Source organism: Chiroxiphia lanceolata, chromosome 6 (assembly GCF_009829145.1).
Source record: "Chiroxiphia lanceolata isolate bChiLan1 chromosome 6, bChiLan1.pri, whole genome shotgun sequence".
Classification (NCBI taxonomy): domain Eukaryota; kingdom Metazoa; phylum Chordata; class Aves; order Passeriformes; family Pipridae; genus Chiroxiphia; species Chiroxiphia lanceolata.
Genome location: NC_045642.1, coordinates 28440975 through 28462863, shown reverse-complemented (window position 1 = coordinate 28462863; position 21889 = coordinate 28440975). Strand labels below are relative to the sequence as shown.

The following is a 21889-nucleotide window of genomic DNA, read 5'->3' as shown; positions in this document are numbered from 1 at the left end:
AATTTTTTCACCTCCAACCTGCTGCATAAACAGGAAGGGGAGGGGGAAGGCCACTGTACAAAAACAGCTTAAGGGCACCTTTAATCAATGATTAAGAAGAGAAGGGGTTTACTACAGTGCCTTCAAAGAGAGGGTGGTTACCACTACACCCTTTGTTGCTCTGAGCAACTGAGGAGTTGCTTCTGATTGCTGCAGCCCCGTTTTTCCCTCCCACCTCGTCCATTCGCTGCACACCCCCCAAAGCTGCCTCAAAACCACCCATCCAGCTGTTTGCTGCCCAGCAGGAGAAGGCTAAAAAAAAAAAAAAAGAAAAAAGAATTAATTATCAAGAGGCCTCAGCCAGGAAGGTCACTTCAGAGAGAGAGCACCTCTCTTCTTCTAAATTCTTGACAGCTGCCCAGAGCCAAAGGACGGCTTGTAGGCACCCAGCGAGAAAGAAGCAGCGGTACCCTTTCGGTGCTCGCACCACTCAAAGCACGCCACCCCCAGCCACCTCCAGGCTTCCTCTTCTCTGCCCTGCATTGCTTCCCTACCGTGCTAAGCGACCCTTTTTTGCCCAAAAACTCCATCTCCGCACTCCACGAACCCCCACGCGCAGCCACCTCATCCCGCAGCCGCCTCGGAGCACCCGGCACAGCCCGGGGTCCGGCCCCGCCCCCCCCTCACGGCGCACGCGCCGGCCTGACCTCCTGCGGTTGGGTGAGGGAGCTGTCCGTCAATCGGCGGCCGCGGCCGCGGGCCAGTGAGGTGCGCCGTAAGGGCGGGGGCGGGGCGCTGGCGGCAGGGCGGGCGGGGCGCGGCGCGGGGACGGCGCGGTGAGGGACGGACGGGCGGGCGGCCCCGGGGCCGCGGTGGGGACGCGCGGCCGCCGCTACCGTCACTGTCGTCGCTGTCCTTCTACCTCCGGGGTGTTTGGCCTCACCGACGCGAGGAGAGCCGCGGAGCTGGTCCCGGATCAGCGGAGAAGCCGACAGGCGCAGAGGAGCGCCCGTGGTGCGGGCTGTCGGCGGGCCTGGTCGTTACAGGATATAAGGGGTTGAAAAGAGGTCGCCTTAGGAGACCTGCCTTGTGTGTTGAAGCGTTCCAGGCAAGCAGAGGTGCAGCATGTGTGTATATTTGCTTTATAAGCAGAAATGAGGAGGCATTACGGGCGAGGCAAGGAAAGGCGTGGATGGAGCGGTCCCAAGCGCGGCCCCCGCCGGCACAGGAGATCCGGTCACGGCAACCGCGCCGGAAGGCGAGTACCCGCACCGTGGGCTGGCAGGGGATCAGCCATGGCGTGTCATGCCTAATTAAATTTGCAGAGTGATGACTTTCTAGGACTACGAGGGTATATCTGAGAGCTATATCTGCCATCCCTAGTGAGAGTGGAATTGCACTGATTTCTGGAAGTTTACTATGTATTTACAACTGTACATTGATTTTAAGCTGAGATGTGGTTGCGTGAGCTAGTCCTTTCAGGTGTGCATGATCATCCCTAAACTCTTCAGCAATATGCAAAGGTAGTTCAGGGAAGAAAAATGTAAGTGCTTCATTCTAACTGCCCGTTTATTTTGTGCCTTAGTGTCTACTGGTGTAAAAACCGCCATTAAAGAATCTTCCTGAATGTTTGAAAGCATGTTAAGTAATGTGGTAATAGTACCATATCTAGCAGATCAGGAAAATTAAGTAAAGTTTCACCAGCCTTGAAAACTGATTCTTTCAGAAAAGTGCGTTTTATACTTTAGAACTTATACTTGCCTGTGTTTGAGCTGGTTTTATAGTTCTTTTTCATTCTCATATTCTTTCATTAATGCCTCTTGCAGGACGAAAAGATGCCAATCCTTTGCTTTAATGCGCTAAGTTTTTTTTATTATACATACTTTTAGAGAAAGAGACACATATATGAGTTACCACATTAGTTTCACTTGTATGAGAAAGGTTAGAAACACAAACGGGCCCTCGTTCAGTGAGTATAGAATTAAAAGGATTTTCTTAAAGAGCTTTAAAGTTAAGTTCTTGGATTTGATCTAGGGTGTTTTTGCCCTTGTATATCTGTTGTGTTCTTTAACTATTTTCAAAACTGTATAATCAAACAGCAGTAGAGCTGGTATTAGAACTAGAATTTCTTTATTGTTTTGTTTTCAATAAGTTAAAACTCTTGCAAAACACCTTCACCTACTGTATTTAAGATGATATGTAATAGGACCTGTCCTAAAAAGTGAGAACTGTACAGGTGATTCAGAAAACATCCCAGTGGAATTTTGCTCATCAGTATTGAATGTGCTTATTTATATTACTTCAAAAAGAGGAAAACTGCAGTTACCTCATCTACTGCAATGTTTATTAGAAAAGCAGAGGCTTTTCATTCTTGGAGTTTTCATTAAACTTTTGTTTATTTTGAATGTTTCTGAACCTCATCAGTGAAATTCTTGTTATGAAGAGAATGGCAAAATATTTTTGATGTGACATCAGTGTTTTACCCATGCTGTCTCTCAGTTTATGCTGAGAAGACTTGCAGGCTTTCAGGAGTGGGCTGTTCACTTAATGTAAAATTGCCCAGTTAATCTTTTGCCAGAAAGAGTTAAAGGTGCTTGCAGAATCAGCAGCCCCCTCTAATGTTTTAACAAGTAGTTTAAGGCTTTTAGGATGCCTTTATCTCTAATGTTCTTGAGAGGTTTTTAAGCTGTATATTTTCCTTGTTTGATTTTCATAGTTTAATGTATGGTGACATGCAGAGTGTGCTTATCACAGCACTGCAAAACAGTACTCCATTAATGTCAATAATAATCTGCTTTCTAGATTCTTTGTGGGAAATGCGTAGGACAATTGTGAGTCTGTCTTGAAGGCAGTGCTATTTTTTTTAGTCTGGAACAGGAGGAACCACAGACCCCAGTGAATGCAGGTCCCAGCAGCAGAGATCCTTCTTCATCCAGTTCCACACAGAACTCTGTAGTAGCAGGTAAGAGATGGTGTTTACAGGTAAAAAGTCAGTTTCTATATGCTGATTGAAGGAAAAAAGTAGTAGTAGCTGCATTAATAGTCTGGTGTTGCAGGAAAGTAACATCAGGTGATATACAAAGATATAGTGAGTGAGGATCTGGAGAACAGGCCCAAATCACTTTCAGGCCCAGAAGTGCTTCTTGTGTTTAAAAATTTGTGTGCTTAGCCAAGCTGATATAAGCTGAAAAAAGAGAAATTTGTTTCTCCCTCCAGAAATGCTGCTTCGGGAAGAAAATTAACTACTAAGGAAGCAAATAAAATAAGAAAGCATATAAGAAATTACTACTTGTATCCAGTTATTCAGTCTTTTGAAAGGGACAATGATCCACCACTTTGGAGAATCATCTCTCTTTATGCCTTCAGTGTATTTTGTAGTCTGTAAGAAATACACTCTGGCTAAATATTTGTTCATTAACAAGAAATGATGAAGTATCAGTGCTGTTGAGGAAGATGTCCCATTTATATGCTGGTTTCCTGACTCATTAAACAGTGTTAGCAAAAGCTAAGCCTGTGGAAACATATATTTCTCTGCAACAGGAGAGTCCTGAAACACCACTGATTCTTAACAACAGACAAAACCAGAGGGTTTTTGGTATATCAGTGTTTTATGTTGTGATTGTGTTAGGAGATGTATCCTGCAAGACATTTATTGCTGTGTAATTAGATTCTGTGTACTAAATGTAGTGTGCTTTTATTACCTTTACCGATTCATTGACTAACTTTTTATTTTTCCTGACCTGAATAAGTTTTGGTCACTGAACCTGAAAGATGGGGACAAGGATTTGAATTGTAAGCAGCATCAAAAAGAGATTACTTAAAATGAAAATTCTGGTAGTAGATAAAGTTTTAAATAAAAACTCTTGAAATGAAATGAAACAATTGTCTCTTCTGAATAAAATCCTTTGTCTTGAGACAATGTACCATTATGAATCTGTCAAAGTATTTTATCTGTCTGCCTCTGAATTCACCCAGACAATGAAGCACTAAAATTGAATGTTTCTCATCCCAATTTATCCTTGGATAGGGAACCAAATGTACTCTTGATTATATCTAAATCGCTCCTATGTGTTGAAGAAAAAGTATCTTGTTCTGGGAAGCGAATCACTTTATTTTGGTTTGTGTGATACCTCATTGTCAATTTTTTTACTGCTGTTTGGGACTGTCCTACCTAGCTTTTTAACTAAGAATGTCCCCTCATGATTGATTTATGAAGAAAGATCATTTTTGTTCTGCAGCAAAACCTTTCTTCTTTTGCTCTTCCGATCTGTCTGAATTTCCTCTTGGTCAGTGGTGACATCCCTTTTGTACCTGTGTAATGGCACTGCATTTGAAAACTATAATCTTTTTTTCTCCTGTAAGTGGCTCATCTAATCCTAATCTGTGTATCATACTTGGGACCTCTTGGGAGCAAGAGCTTTGAGTCTTGTGACTGACATTCACATGAAGACTTGCAATATCAAAGAGCCATAAACAAACTTAGTTATCCTTATGATTTTGTCACTTTTTCTCCCCCCACCCCCCAAGAACTGCCAGGATTTTATTATGACTCAGAAAAGAACTGCTATTTTCGCCTACTGCCTGGACATAATAACTACAACCCACTCACCAAGGACAGCATTCAGTATAAGGCGATGGAATGCAAAAGACTGAGACTCTTAGAAGAGGAAGAAAAACAAAAGAAGGTATGTTCTGAAAAAGATTGCAATTAGGCTTTATTGTATAAGCCCAGGACAGCTCATAAACTAAAGCCTTTCAATTCTGACACAGTTTTTGGCTAAGAATATATAGTCCTTGAAGCCTTTTATTTGACTGTTCCACACAGGAATGAAATCAAGTCATTACAAAAAAAAACCTGTAAAAAGACAGGAACTGTGCTCAAAATTGCAGTTGTCCAACAGTTACACTTGAGTCAGAACACTAGATGCCAGGTTTCAGTATGCTGTCATTTGGAATAAGTGAGCAATGTTCTTTTCCTGAGGCAATGAAGTGCTCCAACCAGCTATTCAGCTCTTTAGTCTCCACTGTGAAGAACATTTTGACTCTCAAGTGCTTGCTTTGTCTGAGCATTATAAAAAAGATTTCTTACTCTATAATTCTGCAAAGTGCTCTATCCTTTGGTCTCCTCAGAAAGTGTTTGCATGAAATTTAAAAAAATTATGAATCATAGAATGGCTTGGGTTGGAAGGGACCCTAAAGATTATCTAGTTCCAACCCCCTGCTGTGGGGGAGAATAGAAATGGAATGGAAAAGCAGTTCAGTGCAACAGTAAGACTGCATGCTTAGTAGCAATCTTGTTGCGATAGAATATTTTGCTGTATAATAAGAATTTAAGGTGTTACAGCAAAGCCAGAAGGTGACTTCACACCTCCAGGTGGTACTGCTGATTATGTAGAGTGAAAACAATTGCTATTGGTTTTGAGTATTTTTTTCTTCAGCTTTTATATTTATAGAAGCACCCCACATCTCACAGGAATATATTCTTGTCTGCTTACTGTAGTAGACCATGGAGATGGTGCTGGAAAGTGTTTTATAGATGTTCTGAAAATTTTAATTTATGTAGGCTAAAGGAAAAAGTTACCTACATATCCCAAACATCTAAGACCCACAGCCATGTTTGAATCATAAGCAAGCAAATAACTGAGTAGGCTTCCATGTTACTCTCTTCCAGAAAACAAGGGCTGGACTGAACTCATCTGTGCTGTTACAGAAAAGGCAGCTGGGTTTGCTCAGCTCCACAAGTTATTGCAGGTACAATGATTTGATTTGCCCTCTGTTTTCAGTGCCAAGTTCTGCTGTTAGTGCAACTGTTTCTGTCAGGTTTTTTTGCATTTCTTCTTCCTTTAGGAGAAGGAAGGACATATTCCTTAAAATTAGCAAAAAGGTTATATTCTGTTCTAATCAGGTTGCTAAAATGATGAGAATTCAAATGGGAAAGTTGTTTCCCAACTTCACTTCCAAAAAAAATTCACTTTATATATGCACACATGTATGTATATGAATATGCTGGTTTGCCACATTGTGCTTTAGGAATACAGCGCAGCTTTTCTTTGGATGGATGCCTTTCAACTGATGTGACCGTTCCCCTTCCCCCCAGTTAAAATAGATAAGGTAGCTCAGATCCAGGCAAGTTAAGTTAGTGACTTGCTGTGGTGTTGTTTCTGCTACTAAAGATGTGCTGGGCTTTAAAATAACAGGATGAAGTTCTGTGAATGTGGAGGATGCACATGTTCATGGGTTGTATAAGTTAAATTTTAGCATGCTAGTTATTCAGGCATTTTCTCTTCTGTGATTGAGAAGCAGTTCTATATGGTGTCCAGAATTCTTTTCATAGGCATTAAACTTAGGCTTACCTGAATTCTCATCTCTTCAACCCCCTCACCCCCCCACCTGTTTTTACAGGCTAGTCCATGAACTAAAAGTGAACGGCATGCAGAGGAGGAAGATAGAAATTCACAGTCCGGATTCCTCAGTTGCTGGAACCAACAATTTTAAAATCATTGTGGTATGTTATGAGAAATGATAAGTCTTTAGGATAAAGAGAGCTTATCTTCAGTGAAAATTCAGGCTCTTGCAATCAGATCACATAGGTCAAATTTTGCTTTCAAATATGTCTTATTCCTGTTGTGTCAGTTCTTAAAATCTGTGCTCGGTAATTTTAAACAGGTAGGGAGAGGCTGTTCCTTTCCTAGAAAGGAAAATTATAAAAAAGGTTGGATATGAAAGTGATTTTTATATTTTTCTTTATCTGATCAATATGTTCTTTTCGAAGTAAACAGGAGTGGAGTGGATCATTACTGTGGGACTGGGAGGGCAAGTGGAGAGGATCAAGAGAAAAAAGAAAATTAAAGAGAAGAATTTTGGGAGTGGCAAAGCCTGTGGTCCAGAGAGTCTATGTAAACATCAGTATTCATTTAAGGATCTGGAGCAAAATATCTTTCATAGGCTACATAGGAAGCTTTCCACGACCATCTCCTGGCCTTGTAAACAGAAAACTGCGTAGGTAGCCGAAGCCAGAAGGGAGTCGGAAATTTAGTGTCAGAAAAGTTAAAATGTAGCACCAGCCTATTTGCTGTGATTCAACGGCAGAATTCCATGATCACTTTTGATAAGGTTTAAATTTTTGTTTTGTGTCCTCTACCAATAGCAGTCTTTGCTTACCAGTCAGCCAGTGTAAGTGTATAGAGCTGTTAAAATTGGCAAGATCGTTTATTGTTAGCCAAGGACTAAATCCTTTTCTTACCCCTGTGTTTTCTGTGCATGTATGAAAAACTGAGTTGGCCACTGATTTTAGAGGTGAATGGAAAGCAGGTGGTGTTAAACAGATCAGAATTAATGTGTTGTTTCATTTTAGACCTAATGCAGCTCCCTCAAGCTGTTTTTCCTGTAAGTTTCCAGTAAGTGTGACCGGTAAGCTTTTATTTTACAGGCAGATGTTGCTTGTGAACGAATATTCACTGTGAACGATGTAGAGCATGGAGGATGTAAATATGGTATCATCAATCTCAGCGGTTTGGGGAAGGAGTCTCTCACTGTGGAGATGTATGACAACCTCTACTTCACAAACCGCAAAGTACTATTTTCTGTTCCTCCTTCCTTTGGTTATTGCATTCTCGGAATGCCATGAGCCTTGGGAGGCTCAGGCAGAAATGCCATGAGGGTTGGGGAAGGGGTTAGGAGAATAGAAGAATCTAGAAATGTGAAGCTTGGATAAACACAGAACCACAGTAAACTTGTCTCGGAAAGTCCTCAGTACCAGTGATAGTCCTCAGGAGTGTTATGCTAGAATTGGAATGCAAGACTAGGTAGAAGTACCAGCTTCCAAGGATAGTGCTTACTTCAGACTTGGACTGTAGCTGGGAAAACTATCAGAAACTACCAAGATTTGCATGCTTCTTAAAAATAATTTTGGGCAAATGTGTTTATCCTTAAACATGATACATATTTGAAACAGGCTTTCATAATCTCTTCATGCTCAGATTCTTTTAAGGATGGTCTCTTGAGTAATAGGATGTGCATGGTGCCTCAGTCTGTGTTTGGTCAGAATTCTCAATGCTGTTCAATCATTACAAGAGGAGTATGAGGCTAAAATGCTCGTGCCTCTTACTGAGCTATTTAGTGGACTAAGGAATTGTGCCCAGTGCCTAATTTGCATGGAAATAATCTCTCATTAATTGAGTAGCTGATGACAAAAATAGTATGTCTTCTTGTGTCTGAAGGTGAATTCTGTGTGCTGGGCATCATTGACTCATCCAGATTCTCATGTTTTATATCCTTTTAAAAAAAGCACAATTGCAGTTCAGCTTTCTCAAGTCTGCATCATACTGCACAGAAAAGCTAACTTCCAGGAATCCCTCTTGTGTAGTTGTCCCAGCAAATAAGTTTTCTGGAAAACAGAGGAAGTTATAAAAATTGAAAGGTGTTGGAGTTAATGAGACAGATGTATGGTTCTATGATAGATATATGTAGAACTGTTCCAGTGTAATAGTAGATGAAAGACCATGTTTTCTGCCCTGGAGAATTCCCACTTCATTAATAGTGTATGTAAATACTATATTCAAAATGACCTCATGTTTAGAAATTGGCTGAGGCAAAAGAATAGGAGCAGAGGGTTAAGGCAACAACCTCTCTCTGAAGTGAACCTCTTTGAAAGTGGGTTGGTTTGGTTCTGTTTAAAACCATCCCCACATTGACTGGGGAGAATGGGAGCAATTCATTGGCATCATGCTCTGCAACTGTCAGAGCATGTTCTGTAGGTCTGTCTCAGAAGAAGAGGAAAGTTGATGGTAGAGGAAGAAGTAATGGACAGTGCAGAGCTCAGAAGAGAGAAAGAAAATGGAATTTTGACATGGGAGATAGCAGACAACAGATGTGCTATTAAAATGCCAAAAGAAATGACATAGTAAAATATGGAATGGCCCCTGGGAAAAGCCAGGCAATTCCAGACTGACCCATCAGAGGGCAGGAGCTCACCACGCGTGCCCACGGCTGAGGAGGAGTTTGTTATTGGATGGTTTGGTGGGTTCAAGCTTTCCTCTAGTCATGTTACAGATTTACCCCACTGAACTTGAAATGCAGCTTTCAAATTCTGTTTATACCTGGTATAGTCTTCATAAAATACTTAAATGTAATCTAAATTGAGTCTTCCTTGCCTCACCAATGTATGCTCCCCTTTTTCCAACTTATCTCCATGAAAAACAGCTCTATATTAATGCAGTGTCATCAGCATATGACACTATGAATGATCTATGTAGGCCATGCTTTTTTAATTTTCCCCCTACCACTAGTGAGATGCCATAGTATTCCTCTTCTCTTACCTTTCTGGTACTGAAAATACACAAGCAAGAATTTTAGTTCTTTCTAGCTCATTCCTATGAAAGAAATGAAAAGTCAAGACTTAGTTGTAAACTTAAACACACATCAAAAGTCTCAACAGGAAGTATCATGAGCTGTGGTTGTGTCAGAACATCTTGTTTTTCTCAGCTATAAATGTTAGGCAGCTTGTTCCATTCTAGGGCGAAATCTGTTTTTCTTAACTCACTTCAGCAAGCTGTGTCTCATGGGAATTGCAGAAACACCAGGCTGTGCCAGTCTGCTTCCAGCATCATTGTTCAGCAGCACTAACCCAGGTAGGGTGTTTTTGTTGGTCTTTCTTCTACAATTTCTGCAGTTATGGTATGAAAAGAGCACAAATGAAAGATTATTTCAGCATTTTCAGTAGTTGGAGAGACTGTTGTCTTGGAAATTGTAAAACAGCATAAGAAGTTGAATGATGAAGAACTTAAGACTTAGTTAACAAGCAGTATTCAAAACACTGGTTTATTTTTAGTTGCTGCAATACTTGACTTTGGCAGAACACCTCACTTGTAAAGTAAACATTTGAGATTTTCCATGAGTAGCTTGGCCTGTTATTAATACTCAGAAGCTACACACAAGAAGTACTCACATTTCCTTATAGACTGTCAAGAATCCCTTCTCATAGCAGCTACTCGAATATGCTCAGTGGATTAATCAAAGGTGGAAAGCTGGTAGATGTCTCAGCCCATAGCTCCTTGTACAGGTTTATGCTCAGTTGTGTGTAAAGATGGTTGTTTGGGAGAATACTATGTCTGATGGCTATAGCTGTATCTTTATATATTTGTTGAATGTTCTTGTGGGCAGGACTTTATTAATTGGACTTTTTTGATAGTTGTTAGAACCATGCTTCTTCAAGTCACAGAGTGCAGTCCTCTAATCTGGTTTCCATTCAGACATGATCGGTTAAGTTTATACAGAGGGAATCTGTGATAGATAAGAGTAATGGACCTATTTTAAATTTTTATTGTCATGCTCTTTGTGCAGCCTTTAAAAAATATGCATAGAGTTAGCGTGAACTTGAAGAGTCACTGAGCGTGCCCAGTTGCTCTGTAGAACATTTTAAGCCCTTCGCCATAATTACGTTGTGAGTTCCATCAAAATCCTTCTGTCTAGTATATTCTGTTGACTGTTAAGGTATTTCCAAGTTTGACCCACTTCACTCTCCTAAAGAGTTGCTTTGTGGGAAACTTGCTAGGTAGCTGCCAGGAGCAAAGTAGAACTTATCCTGTCTAAAACTACGTTATCCATCTGCTCTTAACCATGTCACCTCTGCTACCTGACACTCATGTATGATTTGCCATGAAGGAAGTGAAAACTGAAGACTTAGTCTAGTCTGCTAATTGACATAAATTTTGTGCAGGAGCTACATGAGTAAAGGTCAAATCCAGTGTATTGTTACTTAATCAAACTTTTTTTTTTTTTTAAAATAGGCTGGCCAAGAATTTATAGGCTAGGCTTTGGCTAATCTGTAGTTTATAAAGTAAATGTTTTTTACTATAGCCCACTTGTCTTTAAAAAATAGCTTACTTAGCGCTGTGAGGCGAGTGTTACTTTTCTCTTTCCTGCCATGGTCAGCCCTCTGACTACTGAATAAATTTCACAATATCATCTATTTCTCAATATCATCTATTTATATATATAGACTGTAGGTGTCCTGCTTACAGCCATAAAGTCCCACTTCTGTTTCCTGTCTCTTGAGTAGCAGAGGGACGCTAAATGGGTAACACTTTCTCTGCTTCAGATTGAAATGTTAAAAGAAGTATGGCAATCTAAGAACCTTTCTGAGTTATCATCCCGTCCTAATGTTTTATGAACACTTCATGTGTTGCTCCTCTCTTCCAGGAGATCGACCTGGAATGCTGTGCAGTTTCAAGATATCCACTGCCTGGTCCTGTGCTTGGTGCCTGAATCCCCAAGCAGACAACTGCTTCAGCACAGGTGATCTCTCTGCAAGGCTAGCAACCCCCTCTGTCTCAGTGGGAAAGACTTACTGAATTCCTCTCCCAGCTGCTACTTGAATTACAGCTAAATTAACATAACCTGTCTTCCTTAGGCCTGACACGACGAGTTCTTGTGACCAATGTAGTGACAGGGCATCGACAGACATTTGGAACCAGTAGTGATGTGTTGGCACAACAGTTTGCCAGACAGGTAAGGAGAACATACACCCTTCATTTTTTCAGAGAGCTGCCTAATTCATGAGCTCTTTGTTCTATTTGTGATGGGGCTCCCCACGCTGTACAAAAGGGTGTGATGAGAGCTACTGTTGGATGGCTGTTCACAACAGAGCTGATGCGGTCTGATGCTTGCACCATTGAATAGCAGCAAAAAGATCAACTGATTACTGTGGCAACAGAGGTAATTTTTGTTAATATTACAGAGGATAAAAGAAAACGAAAGAAATACAAAGAGCACAGTAATAATATGTTGTAAAATTGTTTTGGTTTTGGCAAATAACCTCATTTTGTTAATATTCGGTGTATTGCCTCCGCAAAGAAGGAGAAAATCCCCATAAAATACTAATGGACTTGTTCACAAAGATTTAGTGAGAAGGGTGAAATCAGAAAATGAGAATTCCAGTTTCTGGTTTGCTGTTATGTTAGACTAAGTTCCTACTTACATAGCCAAACTTTTACAGCTAAATAGTTGAGGTTTGAAGGAAGCTAATGAGTCAGCTGAAAAACGTGGCAGCATGTAATAAAAATTCTGCTTCTTAATGCCTGTGTTAAAATAAATTGAAAACTGCACCACAGAGCTCAAAAACATGACACAGATTCTGTCTGCACACCTTGTAAGATCCTCACTCACTCATGGCTGGGCTTCGCAAATGAAGATTTGGGAAGGGCTCTACCCACGTTTGTTGCAAGGGCGTTGGTGGCTAAAAAGGCCGAGATAGGCATGTCCGGTTGCAAAGATCCTTACAGATGTTACATAATAGGCTTCTTTCTCATGGACTCTTCCAGACCCCAGTGCTTTACAATGGCTGCCGTTCAGGTGAGATTTTCAGCATTGATGTGCGTCAACGTAACCGAAAGGGACAGAGCTGGAAAGCAATTCGTCTCTTCCATGGCTCAGCAGTTACATCTATTCACCTTATGGAGGCTGAACATTATCTTATGGCAGCAGATATGGCTGGAAAGGTATGGTTTTGTTGTGTTTAGGATATGCTGTTCCTTTTAGTGTCTGGGCATTGACAGGTGCTTATCCCAGTCCCAAGGGCAGATACCTGTTCTTAGTACATTGTGTGGAACTGAGTGGTAGTTCCATATATGGATCCTCTTCCAGATCCACTGATTTACCATAGAATGGTTTGGGTTGGAAGGAACCTTAAAGATATTCTAATTCCAGCCCCCTGCCATGGGCAGAGATACCTTCCACTAGCCCAGGTTGCTCAAAGCTTCACACAACCTGGCCTTGAACATTTCCAGGGATGGCGCATCCACAACTTCTCTGGGCAACCTGTTCTAGTCACTTACCACCTTCACATTAAAGAGCTCCCTAATATTTAATCTAAACCTACCCTCTGTCAGTTTAAAGCTATTACCCCTGTCCTATCAGCCATTCCCCCTTGTCCTATCACTACATACCCTTGTAAATTGTCCCTCTCCAGTTCTCTTGTAGCCCTCTTTAGGTACTGGAAGGTTGCTTCTCCAGCCTGAACTCTCTCAGTCTGTCGTCACAGGAGAGATGCTCCAGCCCTCTGATCATCTTCATGGCCCTCTTCTGGACCTGTTCTCAGAGGTCCAACCATTAAGTACTCTCTGCTTTAACATATCCTCTCTCAAACAATTCCTTTAACTTGCAGATAAAACTGTGGGACCTGAGAACAACAAAGTGTGTGAAGCAGTACCACGGTCATCACAATGAATATGCTATTCTCCCTCTGCATGTAAATGAGGAGGAAGGACTTCTTACAGCAGGTGGGGGTGGACTCTCCCCTCCTTGTAGACTGTGTGGCAGTGATTTTCTTATGCCTGAGAGGCATTTCTTAGCTACAGCTGTTGGAAACTCTAAAGCTGTTAATTCTTTAAAATTCAGAAGAAAGTTAGCCTTAAACATACTGTACTATGCTATGAAAATTAAGAAATTATGTTATGCACACCTACTGTAATCACTCCTGTGTAGCGCTTAACAGCTTTATCTGCTGTGTCCTGCAAAAGTCCCGTTATCCTTTGTACAGTACATCTCAAGAGTAGAGCAGAAAATACTTGATTTTGAAATTCAGGGAAACAACATGTAAACAAACATTCTGGTGATTATATAGAGACTAAAGAATGTGTATTTGTTTAGTTGGTAGTTAAGTGGATAGTGTGGTGACGGACTGAAACATTGGTATGTAAGCCAGACTCCTTGTAAACTGTCTATACCACTCAGGTTCATTTTGAATATACTTGGTTACAGTCAGATATTTTTAATATTATTATATTGGGGGTGGGGGGAGGAAAAGTAGCAACAAATGAAGCAAAATCCCTATATCCTTATAGTATAGCTAAGTTTCACAAGGTCACTGTAAAGAGAGTGACCTTCTCTCCTTGTATTTGTCAATACGTGGCAGAATAATGAGAAGATTTTTTTAATTTGACTGAATGTTTCTCCCCTTTTTTTGCTTAGGAGCTTGATAAAGAGAAAGCACTTTAAATACTGATTTATCATACCTTTAATTGCCTAATAGGAAACGTACATTTTTCCCACTTTTGCAGTATTTCTGTTTCATAAAGTACAGATAAGCACTTTGCATCTAGTGTGTGTAGAAATAGTCAGGGTGTTTTCCGCATAGACCTTCTGCTTCTGTAGTGATACTCTTGCAGAGCCATGTAAAGTAATTTTTGTGTAATGTTGAATTTTGTTGTTTCCTTTCCAGTTGGTCAGGATTGCTACACCAGAATTTGGAGTCTCCAAGACACCCATCTGCTTAGAACCATCCCTTCTCCCCACCCATCATCCAAAGATGCCATTCCTAGTGTGGTGTTTTCTTCAAGACTTGGGGGTCGCCAAGGAGTTCCTGGCTTACTCATGGCTGTCAAACAGGACCTCTACCACTTCTCCTATATCTGACACAATATTCCCCTCAGACCTGGTCTACAAAGCTGCCAGTCTATACATGACTTCAAAAGTTTTACATCAGTCATCAAGCTATTGAGTCATGTGCTGCTCTTGCATCTGCTTTACCCATCTAATTCTGAACCTCCTTCAGCAGGTTTAGCAAATCTTGCTGTGTAAATCTCAGACCTCTTGTAAATAAAAGCTGAATATTGCTTAACTCTGTAGGCAATATTCAGCCTCTTTGAAATTAAGGCCTGTGAAGCGGGTAACTTTAAGGGTTGGTGTTGTGCTAGCTGATTTTGCTGTCAAGAGACTGTTCTAACTTAATCCTAGTTTAGTCATAGGTAGCTGTGGTCACATCCACCTGAGCAACTAGGCTGGCCCAGCGGAGTGGATTAGCAGAGTGAAGCAGCTGGAGTTGAGAAGCTGACGCTTTATGCGTTCTGGGGCTTTTTTTGGAGTACCTTTGGTCTGGGTTCCGCTTCAACTGCCTCTACTACATCTATGGTCAGAAGCAGTCCAAGGAATAGCTGTTTCCTCCCTCACAGTGTTGGTCGTTTGAGCTGGGCCATACTAAACTGTCCTTTTCAGATGATGGTAGCATGCTACTGTCCTGCCACTATTCCCTTTAAAAAGCAACAGGCACAGAACAAAGCCCCTTTTCTGGTCCAGTAGCAAAGCTAAATATCCCTGTTGATTTCTCATAGTGCTTCCTAACTAAGCCCACATCCCTAACATGGAGTTTGATCAGCAGACTGGAATGGCAGGCTTGCTCATGCAGCTGTAGCTGGACACAAGCCCAATCTGGACAGACCACACCCTCTTTAGGATTTGAGATCACCCATGCAAAGTCAGGGCTTTTGCATACAGAGGTACAACTGGGCCCTCAGCTACAAATTTGTAGCACTAGCTCCCAGTAACTGGGTGATACCATATCTGTATTTGAAAACAATTACTCTCCCAGGGAGCCTCCTTACTTCTAGCTCCTGCTTGGTACTGGGTTGGGCAAGACTGTCCTGCAGACAGTATCTGTAGGAAGCACTGACAGGATCAGGAACCCATGGGGGGTAAAGGCTGATGAACTAGGATGGGCTTCACAGGAAAGACACACTGCACTCAAGTTTCCCAAAATTCTTATTAAAGGAGTGCAGGAACCACCTTTTCATCCTGGGATCCACTTAGAGCACTTAGATGTACAATTGATATGTCAGAAATGTACTTCCCATGGGGTCCTGCCAGGTTAGCAAGTGAGGCACAAGTGGGTTATAATCACACCTAGGCTGCATGGCATGTCCACATGGAGGCTGTGTCCAACTGGCTCAGGGAGGTGGCTGTGTCAGAGCAAGGCTGGGCATCTGCATTCCAAGTGCCCTGTGACAGCAGGCATGGGCTGCACGTGCACACACAGATAAGTGTTGCTTCTGTCTACAGGTGGCCTATTGGGGGGCATACCTAGCACAGCACCCTCACCTGGGATACCATCTGGAAAGGGGTTAACAGTTCTGGGCATCCTAGGAAGGAGGGGGCTTTCAAGTCCCCCACTAAGCAATCCCGTTTCTGCCCTCAGATAAAAACCACCCTCTTAGGCATGTTACAAAGGTTTCTAGCTATTTCATTTCTTAAGAGATATTATTACTCTTTTGCACCTAAAGCTTCTGGCCAGAGCAACCTATTTATGGAGACATTGCGCCCTGCCCCTTTCATCCTGATGGCCCATCAGGTTTGTTCCACCTCACACTGGTGCATATGCAGGGAAAGCTCTTACTTCTACTCCTCTTGAGCCAGGAGTATTTGGAGTTTAAAAAGTGGGTTAGTAAAACTGTTCAATCCGTCACAAAATGTTTTTCCCAGACGAGGAGAGTTTCAGCTGCAGCATGGGCACAGCACTGTTAACAGGGATGAGGCACTCAAGGTTGTGGCATGAGCTCCCTAAGAGTTCATCAAGGACTTGGTGGTGCAGACAGTTCATCCCTTTGCATCCCTGCTAGTGTCTTGAGCTCATTGAGCACACTTCACGAGTGTGTCTCTGGTTTCCAAAAGGAAGCCTCACAAGTGCCCTGCAATGCAAGTCCTATGCAGGGAGATCCCCTTCCCAAGCCCCATGCAAACCTGACCATAGCGTGGGGATTTTTGTTTGTTTCCAGTGGATTCCTCTCCCCTTCCCTTTTTCCAGTGATTTTGAGTAAGACGGAATTATTCAAATACAGGTTCCAGGAAGGATAGGCCCTATTAAAAACCCTCTCTGATCTGCAGGGCTCCACATTTAGTTCTCCTGTTCTCTCACAACCTTCAGGTGTAAGCAATGTGCTGTTCTAGGAAACTGTTCTCAGCAGCTCTTCTTGCTCACCAACACTCCAGTGTTGTGTGTGGTGATCTCCTTCCTTTCCTTTGTATTTCTTTTACCCATTAATCTATATAGAAGACAATAGAGCAGGAAAACTCTCCTCTTGGGAGCAGTGTAAGACTTTACAGTGTGAATATACTCTATATGAAATAGCTGTTGCAAGGGTAGTCAAGATGAAAGATGAATCCCAGCAAATATTTAAAATGGTTTCCTCCCTCTCTGAGTATACATTCAAAACCCCCAAATCTTTCTTCTACCCCATTAACAGCCAACTTCTGTTTCCCCAGGGTCAGACTGAGCTGTCAATTCCTTACAGCTATGGCTCCCCTGATACATCTGGCTTCAGCATTCCTGTGCAGAGCCTCCTTTCTCATACAAAACAGAGTGGATGCTGCTCACAGTGTACTCTGTGCTGCTCCTTCCTTCCACAGACATTGTTTATAAGGCATGGGAGTCTCCTGTTCTCCTAAATGGTAAATCTTGCAGGCTCTTCCCATTCCCTCTACTACCCTTTGATAACCAAGAGACTCAATTCCTGGCTTGCTTTTTTTTCCTAAATTCGAGTAAATACTTGAATTTGTCTTGATTGGTTATACTAATTTTTGACATTTTCTGTTGCATGCACAGTGATTAATGTACACAGCACAACTTTCATAAGCATTTGCATTGCCTTAGTTAATAATGCATACTGCAACTAAGCATCTGCTCAGAAACAGAAATGTAGTTAACCCCATCCCACTGCAGACTCCTAATGTTACATCTGATTATCAACTCAGAGTTGCAACATACTTTATATTCATCTTGCTAGTAAACGTGTGGTTCAAACCCTTGCAGGTAGCAACCTACAAAGATCATGAACTCTCTTAAAACAGAATTAATTCCAAAATTTAAATTAAAATTTAAACTCTTTTCAGTGCTCTTAACTCCAGTAATGCCTGTTCTGCAAGAACAAGACTGTACAACAAATAAGCCGTTACCGTGGGAAACACAAACTAGAAATTGTGGCAGAAAGGCAACTTACATAACTGAAGATAATTTCTTTCCTTTGTTCCCTTTTAGGCAAAACTTGTAAAAGAAAAGAAAATAATTTCCTTTCTGTCCTTTTCAGGAACAAAATGTACATACATGTCCCTGCAAACCCACTCACCCAATTAGTGCTTTTGCAGCCAACACTTCTAATTAGGCCTGCAAGAGCTGTAAGAAAGGAGAAGGGAAGCAGGGCAAGAAGGAAGGCAATTTGGCTTCAGTGACAACAGCAAGCAGCCTGCAGGCAGTGGCTGAAGTATATTAAAACATCTATTTCATTATGCAGCAATATCAAGACCCTAAGGTAGTTAAAAATGAACTGCAGCACTCTTTCTCTCTGCTACAGTATCAAAAATAACCTTACTTCTTTGCCTCAGTTTCTCAGCAAGTACTGAACTGGAGGGCAACTTCAGAAGGGCCGGACCTGCACTCCAAGACAGGTTGCAGCATCCCTCATCCTGCAGACACCATTTCTTTGGTCCCTTTTGTTCACTGGAGCACAGCACAAAGCAGACCAGGCTCTTCTCACTGACCAAACTATCCCTCCCATCAACACAATTCTCTCAGAAGCAACAGTCTCACCCATGCTCTGTTCCATATACTCTGCTGCTATTAGTCATCTCTCGGCCCTGATGAATAAAGCTCTTTCCACATAAAACCCTTTAGGTCACATAAGGTTCTTAGACATAACAGGCAGAAAAATTTCTATTTTAACTTGAAATGCCTAAAGCAGGGAGGGGATTTGTTTCTGAGTCTTTTGTGGTGGTGTTGGTTATGTCTTTCTGTTGGTCCCAATTTATTGCAGTACATGGCTTCATGGTCATTCCTCCTCTATTATCCTGATGAATACTGAAACTAAGAGATTAAAAAAAATCAAGTTACTAGTCACAAATTCACACAGGCATTTCTGCATTTCTGAGTTTAATAAGGACCTGTTCTAACAGGACTAGAAAATTAAGCATTTGTTGTGAGAATTCAAACCCAAACATGTACATAGTCCCAAGGTGTCCCCTTACAGACGCTGCTTTCAGAAAAGTTATAATCTGGCAGTGAACAATTCAGCTTTGGTCCCCAAACCTTCAGTTGTTAGTGGCTGCTTGCATGTACTATATATACTACATATACTGGTAAGCTGAATCAAGCAGTCAATGCCAACCTAAGGTACTTTCTAGACAGGTTCTGGGGTAAGGGATTGGGGTTGAGAGATGCTTGATCCAAGTGTTTAAAACACTTCACAAATTAGTTTAATGTTTCAAAAATGGAAGCCAAGGTACCAAGTTGATAAACCTTTTAAAGTAATGTCTGAAAATATAACCAAGATCACCTGCCTTTTCTTGTTCAAACAACTTCTTTCCTATCTGTAATTCTGTTGATATCATGGGGGCTGTGAAGCACTCCAATGCCTTACTGACAAGTCATCATCATACGTACGCTATTTCTTCTCTTCAGTGCTACTGAAAAATTGCCTTTTAAGAAGAAGCAGAAAGATTTAACCAGCTTCTCAAAACATCAGAAATCAGTGTTTCAAAATCTCCAGACATTCTTGAAATTAGACCTTCTGTAATGCCACAAAACATTTCCTACATAAAGACTTCCATGTATATATATATACACCACTTGTATTTGTATATCTTTTTTCGCTTAAATTATATCCAACAAAAGTGAAGTTAAAAGCTGAATGCACTTTAATTTTGGCTTAAGATAACTGATTAGCTGCCATTCTGCTTTAGCTTTGTATTTGTCACACTATACTGTTGATTTTGAAAACCCTCATATCAAGATTTTATTTATTGTGGCATTGCCATGATTTCACAAATACATTTTAAGACATACTATGTGCTGTGACTGACAGAATATATATGTCAACGTTGCTTTACCATGAAAGAGTGCTCAGCTAAAGCAGGGGGTAGGGACAGGACCTGGATGACAAAAAACAGACACTTCTATCACTTGCCCAAATCACTCTCTGTTCTCAAATTACTAGCAGGCAAAGACATATCTGTTGGTGCCAAATTATATTACAGCCATCAGCAATAACTGAATGCAAGGACAATGCCATGATATCTGGCATTATAGTGACTGACAAATGAAACATGAAAATGAGAGGCTGCAAAATAGAGTGATATTAGCATTTAAACCTTATTGGACTGGTTATGCTGAAAGCAAAAATATGAAGAAGAAAGTCTGTATGACCAGGTGGGAAGCCAGAGTCCTGCAATGTTAAAGCCCAGGCTCCCAAAGCAACAGGGGCATTTATGAATGTCTCAGCACAGTCACGGCAGACAGATACTTGGTATAAATACAAGGCAAATCTAACATAATGATGGTGTTTATTTCCAAGAACTCTTGTTGACATCAAAAGCTAGGGAGGGTTGTCATGTTTTCCAGGACACAACCAAAGGTCCAATTCACAAGGGACACAGACAGGAACACAGAGGATACCTTGGCCAACTTCAGCTCGTGCAACTGGGCAGAAGAATGAACGAACAGGAAAACCAATGGGGGGGGAGCAAGAGGGGAGCGAAAAACAAAGCAGTTTTTCCCGTGCAAGTAACCATACATTAGAGCCTGCTCCTACCCTGACAACAGCTACATGTTACAGCCGTGCTGTTCTGCCATCCGTTTCCCCAGCTGCAAGTCTCAGGGGCAACGTGCACATGATACACATTTAAGCCAAGATTAGCCTACAGGTTTTGGGTAGGGTGCCTAACTAAAAGTGTGCACATCTATACAAAGCTCACATATATTTGCTTCATAGAATGAGAGAAAAACCCACATCACCTATTTGAAGATGAACCTTCATGCTGAATTGGCATACGTACCCACGATGGAAATAAATCCAACAGAACAGAGCAATCAGATGCTTTTTCCTCTACAAGTCTAGGCTTGTTTTGTGGTGCTTTGGGTGAGGAATGTGTTTTTCACTGGGGCACACATCTTTGTACATCAGTTAGATCACAGGATTCTTATTTTACTTGATGTTTTCCATAGCATTCCTTATAAGAAGAGGTGGGGATGCTGCTTGATGTGCCAATAATCAATCTAATTTTCTGCCAAGAGATTTACATCAGTCAACTTCAATCTGTAACTCAGAACATGCTTTTATCGTGTCACATCTCAGACCAATTGAATTCATTATCCTACCAAGTAAGTGTGTCAATTTTAACTTCTGAAATGCTAACATTACAGTGAACTTCAGTTGATCCAACGGACGCATTATCATCTTGACCTACTGCAACTTCATGGTAAATAATTAATTTCTCTTCAGTATAGCACACATAGTGATCTAAAAATTTCCTGGAAAACAGTCCCCTCCTATCGCTGCCCTTGTAAATACACAAGACTTTTTCACAATGGACCTGCATTAATGTCGGACCTGTCTCACAGTTTGTGCTTTTGCAGAGCTCCAGCAACGTTGCTGTTAAATTTTGACAGGTTTTCCAAAGACTCACACTCTAGCTAGATGCTACCAATACCTCAGCACACAAAGCATCTCTCCTAATAGTTTAGGAATAAAACTCTTGCAGGTTTCTACTCACTGTCCCGCCCCCCCAAGCACAACATGCTCCCAATATTGCTTCAGTGATATTTTTTTTCATGATTTCCATTTCCTTCATTTAAGTTTCCTGTAGAGCTTTCTGTCCACAGATGTATTTTAGAGCTCTTTATTGAATTTTAATGTGTTAATACCCAATAGTGTTGGGCTCCGCTAAAATATGCATCTAACCCTTTTAAATAGCTAAGCCATTTAATAACCATAATCCTATATTGTGCACTCACAGCACCAAATAGTATCAGAAAAAATAAAGGCTATTCTGTACAGAAAACAGCGGTGAACATAAACCTTACAGATCTTTTTTTCATTTTGGAAAACAGAGATCCCAAATACACCTCTCAACACTGTCCATAAAGAGTAACACCAAGCCTGCTGCAGTTTAAGCACCATATAAGATTTTGCTTTGTTGAGAAACAGCACAAAAGATTTAGCTCCAGGATAATCAATCAAGAATGGACTCAGATGCTGACAGGTTGCTAAGTGATTAAAATCACATATATATTAAAAATGTTTAGACAATATTTTCTTTTTGATTGAGTTGTAATTCTGGCTGTGACAAGGAAAAAAAAAAATCAGACAAGTTG

The 21889-nt window shown here is 41.2% G+C and overlaps 1 protein-coding gene across 3 annotated transcripts; it reads left to right on the top strand.

Moving 5' to 3' along the window:
• The first annotated feature begins 795 nt into the window (after positions 1-795).
• On the top strand, positions 796-14591 carry DCAF4 (DDB1 and CUL4 associated factor 4). 3 transcript variants are annotated; one of them, XM_032689713.1, is made up of 15 exons: positions 796-815; positions 1132-1237; positions 2847-2941; positions 4507-4664; positions 5110-5112; positions 5651-5730; positions 6382-6484; positions 7409-7552; positions 8199-8248; positions 9529-9608; positions 11179-11274; positions 11390-11487; positions 12300-12476; positions 13142-13256; positions 14198-14591. In XM_032689713.1, the coding sequence occupies exons 2-15, from the start codon at positions 1134-1136 to the stop codon at positions 14389-14391; spliced, it is 1497 nt and encodes a 498-aa protein (XP_032545604.1). In that variant the 5' UTR covers positions 796-815; positions 1132-1133; the 3' UTR covers positions 14392-14591. The 3 variants fall into 3 exon arrangements, with proteins under 3 accessions (XP_032545604.1, XP_032545605.1, XP_032545606.1); XM_032689714.1 differs by lacking the exons at positions 796-815; positions 5110-5112 and having other exon boundaries at positions 822-1237; XM_032689715.1 differs by lacking the exons at positions 796-815; positions 7409-7552 and having other exon boundaries at positions 822-1237.
• The last annotated feature ends 7298 nt before the right edge of the window (positions 14592-21889 follow it).